The sequence below is a fragment of the Pleurodeles waltl genome, chromosome 5 (assembly GCF_031143425.1).
Source record: "Pleurodeles waltl isolate 20211129_DDA chromosome 5, aPleWal1.hap1.20221129, whole genome shotgun sequence".
Taxonomy (NCBI): Eukaryota; Metazoa; Chordata; class Amphibia; order Caudata; family Salamandridae; genus Pleurodeles; species Pleurodeles waltl.
Genome location: NC_090444.1, coordinates 1385566780 through 1385573908, shown reverse-complemented (window position 1 = coordinate 1385573908; position 7129 = coordinate 1385566780). Strand labels below are relative to the sequence as shown.

At 42.5% G+C, this 7129-nt stretch overlaps 1 protein-coding gene across 1 annotated transcript in view; it reads left to right on the top strand.

Moving 5' to 3' along the window:
• The first annotated feature begins 4585 nt into the window (after positions 1-4585).
• Positions 4586-7129, top strand: part of MEI4 (meiotic double-stranded break formation protein 4) — a 344734-nt gene continuing 342190 nt past the window's right edge. The window contains exon 1 of the mRNA XM_069236621.1: positions 4586-4711. Coding sequence (XP_069092722.1) covers positions 4678-4711 — 34 coding nt within the window. The 5' untranslated portion in view covers positions 4586-4677. The remainder of the gene's footprint in view (positions 4712-7129) is intronic.

The window sequence follows — 7129 nt, the reverse complement described above, 5'->3', positions numbered from 1 at the left end:
AGTTAGGGGTGACCACCCTAAGGCATGTCAGATCTAACATCCGCCATGGTGATTCGTGGGTCATAATGTGGTGGGAGTTGTTCTGTTGGCATAACGGTGTGGGTTTTGATACCACCAGTTTATCACTGACCTTTGATAGGGCAGACTTGTGTGTGTGGCTGAATAGTGACGGATTGGTGTGTGTGTGTGTGATAATATGGTGAACGGATATCCGCTGCGGCAGCAGTATGTTGGTGGCAGTCAGTTTGGCATTAAGTGGGATGTACTGCAAATGTCATAATGAGAGCCTCATTGTTTAAAAAATATTATTTTAAACCAGTGGAATGCTCTGTGAGGAATGTTAAGGCAAGTCTTTGAGCAGGTATGATATTGGCCTCCATGTCTTTCCATAAAACTCAGATTTTCCCCATCAGGGGTGAATAGAAAATCATGATTTTATTAAAGACACAGAAACTAATAATGACTGCCCAGTATGTACCCACCCTTATAAGATATATCTATGATTATGGGAAATAATTGAGAAGGTCGGAGACGTTTGGGACATATATCTACTGCCATTGTGGAAGGAAAACTATGTTGGATCAGGAACAGAGAACAGTTTTGGTTATTTACAGCAAAAAAGAAAGAAGATGATTGCCTGGTTGTGGATTATATTCTTGATTGGAATGTTAAGATGTGTATCCTATAGTCTAAATAAATGTAAGTTTTAAGTTGCTGCTGTGTGTGTGACATAATATCAGCCATTGTGTCTTTAATAAAATCATGATTTTCTACCCAACTCTTCTGTGGAAAATCTGAATTCTGCAGTACTTTAAACTGTGAGATCCCCATTTTCCTCATCTGGGGCTATATCATGACAGTGTCTGTTTGCACAGGGCACAGCTGTGAGCCTTTTTTATGCAACTGCACTTTCTAAAGCGCATACATATAACTTGTAATTTGAGTTGATGCATGTGCTGCAAACAGCGTAGCTTGGAAACAGGAGCGGTAACCACTGCATTAATTTGAAGAAACTCATATTTAAATAAATGCACTTTAGAATGAACAACTGCAGGTACAGGTAGATGTACAGCTGTGCTGTGAGTAAGCACCCACACCTTCATGACATGACCATTGTTCTCAAGTATAAGTGAACTCTCATAGCTTTCGCTCACCAATGGTCTGTGTCCAACGTTCACGATGTGCACTTGTGTTCAAAAAGCTCGCAAGATAGTGGTGCCAATTTGTGTTCACCCTTTTTTTGTTAGTATTATAGTGAACATTATTAACCTAGTGCATGCATCTACTTTCACATTTCCCACAAGACATTTCAGATAAACCCAAATCTTGCGCAAAAGAAACCCATGCTTGGCAAAGATGTAAGGAAAACAGAAATGACATGCAATACTGGTATCTCGTTAGTCATATTCTATGCAAGATGATGCTAACATTCACTTGTAAGTGTATTCAGTATCCATAACTGTCTGATTTGTAAAGAAGGCTTGCTACAAACATATTTATGTAATGTGAACGTTTAATAGACTGGCATGGTCTTTTCCCCTTTATCCCCTTCATGTCCCAGTGTTTAAGTCAATGAAGTACCATGCTGCCAACTTCTATTACCTTTTATTTTTCATCTTTCTCTTTCTACTAACAATGCCACTACCTTCCTATAAGAAGTGAACATAAATACAAGCTAACCCCACATCACATCCTACTGTTTGTTGTCTATCTTGTTTTCATTCAGAACCCTGGGAACCATGAGGCCAGGGCTATAATTGAATAATTCTCTCACCATCATACCACACAACTGCTATTATTACATGGTTGTTTTTTTACTCGCAGGGCCCCTTTGGGGCTTGGACCTCAGTAATGTGCAACTGTAGTACCTGATGGCAGTTACTAGAGATGTGGTAGCTTGGGCTTCTGAGACATCTAGCATACAGTGCACATCAGTTCAAATGTTCAGTTGGAGGAAACCTCCTGGAAAGATAGGGGCCTTTGAGCTCAAGGGCTGTTTGGCGCAGCTTGCCTATGATGTGCAGTGCTGCTGATCAGGTTAGAAAGATTCAACACAAATATGAATCCTTTTCTGAAGACTACTGTTACATCTGACAGCCTTCGGTTGGTCTTCTGCCAACCTTTTGCCTTCCTCCTTCCATTTTTCTGAACTTGTTTTTGCTGATTTTAGGAATCTGTGCACTTTACACCTGCTAACCAGCTAAGAGCTTGTACACTTTCCCCTAAACATGGTAATATTGGCTCATACCCAATTGGCATATTTATTGTACCCATATGTCCCTAATAAAGTGCACTATATGTGCCCAGGCCCTGTAAATTAAATGCTACTAGTAGACCTGCAGCACTGATTGTGTGTAACCCACATACATAGCCCCTTAACAATGTCTCAGGCCTGCCATTGCAAAGTCTGTATGTGCAGTCTCACTGCCAGTTCACTTGGCATTTAAAACTACTTACCAAGCCTTAAACTCCCCCCTTTTTACATATGAGTCACCCCTAAGGTAGGCCCTGGGTAGCCCACAGGGCAAGGTGCTATGTAAGTAAAAGGCAGGACATGTACTTGTAAGCTTCACATGTCCTGCTAGTGAAAAACTCCCAAAGTCCTTTTTCACCACTGTGAAGCCTGCTCCTCTCATAGGCCAGCATAGTGAGAAATCCTGCTTACTGGTGGGGTTGGCCTCATAATTACTATTTTAGAAATGACACTTTTCAAAAGTAGGAATTTCTCTGCGCTTACTGCTCTCTGTGTCTTACAGCCTGTCTCCACTTCTCATCTGGTCCGTGCTGGTTGACAGCTCCCCATGTGCATTCCACCCAGACAGCCATAAACACAGGACACTCAGCTGCGTCTGCATTCCTCTGCATACTGATTGGTCTTCCTGGGCAGGAAGGGTGAATGGGCTCTCCATTACACTTCAAAGGCTAGTGGTCTGCCCTCACAAAAAGCACTGATACCCCCCACGGACCTGGCAGATAGGACTGGATTGAAAGGGGAACTAGTGCAGTTCAAAACCACTATTTGAAGTTTTCCTCCACTTCAAAGGGACATTTGGTTATATATACTATGTCTGTGACGCCACCAAATCAGACACTTCTGGACCTACATCTGGACTTTTAGAGGGACTGCCTTGCTACCCAAATGACTCAACTGGCCTGCTTTTCTGGAATGACTGCTCTCCTGCTTGTTGCCCTGCTACCTGCTGGCCCCTGACTCTACTGGAAGGACTCTGTTTTCCCCCACAAGTGACCTCCAAGGTCTTGGACTAAGCTTGCCCTCTGTTTTGAAGTCTCAGAGCCATCAAAGACTTCATCTGAAGGAGAAAATCCACAGTGCCGGAAAACCCCATGCAACGCTTGTAGAATTCTACCCAAACCTGCAGAATTGATGCAGCACCTCTCTGTAAAATCACTGCATTGCCTGCCAGATCGGCACAGAGCCTACCGCCTCTTCACAACACATTTTTGATTTTCCACACATCATTCCTGGGCATCAAACTATGCCCGTATTGTAGTGAGGAACCAAAGCTTCGCTCCTGGAAATCAACACATCACCTTGCTGCGTAAAAAGAAATGCTGCATCACCTTTGCTACGCTGGATAAACTGGTGCATTCCTTTACTTTCCAACGCATCTCCATTTTGCGGCCCTCTGCGTCATTATTTTTGACGCAACTTATGTACTGTGTGTTAAAAAGATACAGCCACTGAGTCTTAAGCATTGGGACTCATCTACACCTTTAAAAAGTGTTATTTTGATATGTGCATATTGAATTTTTATAAGTTTCGACATATTTTATTCAGATAAATATTATCTATTTTTCTAAACTGATTTGGAGTAATTCTTGTGGAGGTTTCATTGTGTTACTGTGTGAGTTATTGCACAAATACTTTACACATTGCCTTCCAAGTTAAGCCTGCCTGCTCTGTACCAAGCTACCCGAGGGAGAACACAGGATAGTTTAGGCTGTGTTGTGACTAACCCTGACTAAGACTGTGGTCCCTTCTTGGACAGGGTGCATATCTTTGCCAACTACAGACCAAATTACTAAAAACTACTGTTTTAACAAGCAGGGGCTATAGATATCCTGTCACCCTACAGGGTAATAAAGGTGAAAAAGCACATGGAAATGATTTGTTAAGTGCTGCAGAACCATAAATTGATTTGAATCTTTTAAAACCCGGGACTGGAGACAAGCCAGTTTAAGATGTATCGGACGTGACGGCTCCCCTACCCCCCCGGAATAATTTATGGCGGAGGGACGCTGATAAAGAAGCGAGGCTAGCATGACTTTTCACCAAATGTGGGGCCATCTTAGAGCGGACACTTTTTGGTAATAGAAAACCGCAGTTTTAACGGAAGCTTTCAATTTCGACTTCGCTAGTAACATAAAGCAAACGGCCGCTTATTTTTCTCCTTTAAGGTGCTGGTTTCTTCCTATTTCTTTTTTAACAGCCCAGTCAGATCTCAGTGTAGACGGGGCATTCGTGCCTACTACAGAACGAGCTAAGTCTCGCGATATCCCCATATTAGAAGTTGGGAACTTGTGCAGGCGGTGTCAACCGGAGGTTCTCCTTAGGAATGGTGTACTCTGTTGTCGCGGCTTTTACATTACTTCCTCCGATAGTGACCTGTCATTTGCAATCGAAAGCCACAGGATTAAGGTGGGGTTTCAAAGCAAATGGAAGAGGCTGCGGAAAGCTCAGGCATTTCGGGTAAGCAAGTGGTTGCATTTGTGAATAAATGTAAAGCGCATCAATGACAAGTAAATGTGGGGACTGTTGGCAGACAATGATGTCAAGGTGTCAACTTCATGTGAAAGATGAGATAAAAAGTATGCTGTTGATCCCGCTTCTTGTTATGTCATCTCCTTTCCATGTAGTATTCCCTGCTTACCTACCTAGTGTGTAAATGTCGAATATGTCTTTATTTTGAGTGGCTTGTGGGCAGGCTTCATGAGGCCGCGAGTTGTCTGACTGGCTCTTGGATAGTGCGAGTCCAATAAAAATGCTGTTGTCCAGGTACGTAACATTGGCTACAAAGAGCCAATGCATTTCTTGCCTTCTGGGGTGAGTTGCTCTATATACCTCTTCCACTCACAGAAATGCCCTTGCAAGAGGACACCGGCTAACACACCTTATTTAGATGGGAAACTCGTCATATTTAACTTTTTCCTCCTTAGATCTGACGATACAAATTAATAGGGAAATCCCTTAATTACCTACTACTAATTGAATTCCGAGGCCTTCTCTCGCCTTGATTAATTACAATGTTAGTCCTGTGCACCTCTCAGACACAAACCTTCCTCCAAAACACAAAAAGCCTTGCCTCCCTCCACACTTCTTGTTTCTTTACCAAGCATATTTCCATACAGTTGGACTGGAAGACCAGGGCCGGAGGGAAGTAGTATTTAATCAAGGCCAGAGAAGGATTTAGAGTTATGCAATTACTGGTAAGTAGTCAAGACATTACCGCCTCATCTCTCTCGACTGGTCAATTTCATGTGAGGTTTACACATGTGGCAAACTACCAGGACTACTGTATGCTCTGCTCAAAGCATAAATTATTTTCTGAAACTTAAGGGGTCCATAGGACATGTAGCTTCGTGAATCTACTTGTCCTGTAACAAAATCGACTTGTCCCTTTGGTGCCATGTACTGCAGTGACAAATATTGGCAGCAATCTGATTATATAAGAGCTATGATAATAGCCTCTCTGATAAAGTCAGGATCATATTCTAGAAGGATTTCAATACTGGCAAGTCCCTTATTTTCCCTCCTTTCTGCAGATCTACATAGTGGAGTTGGAGTTGGCAGTAAGCAATAGTCCGATGAGTGGAATGCCCTTTTGACTCTGTGCAAACCTACTAACTTTCATATTTTAGGGGTTTTCACCAGCTCTTCTCTAATATTTTCCCATACTGAGAAAGATTGGAAATTTACTCCTGACAATGGCAGAAGTAGAGTTTCTTCCAGGGCTGGGAAAAATGTGGTTGGAAGTAAACTGAACTTGTAAACAATCGCAGAGGCAAAATTATACATTCATATTTGCGCATGATAAAATGTAGTTCACAAATATTTTCTAGGCGTACTATTTCCTGGCCAACTTAAGGGAATTCATAAAAGCTGTAAATCTGCATTAGTGCAAGGACATGTATCTTGGGTGCACTTTTATGACTTTATTTAACAGTTTGGCCCCTTATTAGGTCTGGCATTAACAAATATATATATATTTTTTTAATTAAAAAACAATCTTTGTATCTGTTGTCTGGCTTCGCTGTGAATTACGTCATTCTGTTCTTTTATAAGAAGCATATCGTCATACAAAGTTTTGTTCAGTGCCAGGAACTACTATGTAATGTGGGAATTTGGGGACCAGAAACTACTGGCTGTCTAGGAAGAAAGCACTGGCAAACAGCACAGCACCCACCCGATAAGCCCCAGGTAGAGAAAGGAGCATAGTGCAGGCTAAGTGAGTAGCCAGAAAATTAAAATCCCCCCCCCCCCCTTGAACCAAAGTTCTTATGCCACCAAGCAAGCAAAGATAGTAATCACAACTCTACCCAGAAGAGCTCTCTTGTCGCTCCATCCAAGCATCTATCCTTTGATCCTTTCATTCCCCCACTGATAACTGCCATTTCACCTTTACATTGTCATCCATTCATTCTTTAATCAATCAACCTTTCACCATTCTGTTTGTCCGTCTATCCATCTGTGTGCCCATCCATATCTCATCCTACCCATCCATCTCCAAGCCAATGCATCCATTTCAGCCATCCACCCATCCATCCTTCAAATCATCCATCCACCCACCCTTTCACTCCATTCATCCACCCTCTCCTCCACTCGTTCATCCGTCCATCCTTCCACTCATCCATCCATTTACCCTTTCACTCATCCATCCTTTCGCTCACTAATCCATTCACCCTGTAACCCATCCATCAATTTACCCTCTCCTTCATCAATTCATCCATCTTCCATCCACCATCCCTTTTTTCTCATTCATCGGGTGAGACATAAGGTATACAGGAAATGCAAAGTGCAAAGGGGGAGTGGGGCACAAGCTACATCAGAAGGGAAAGCAAGGCATTTTACTGTAGGTCCTGGAGATGAGGGTGAGGAGGGATCTTGGGG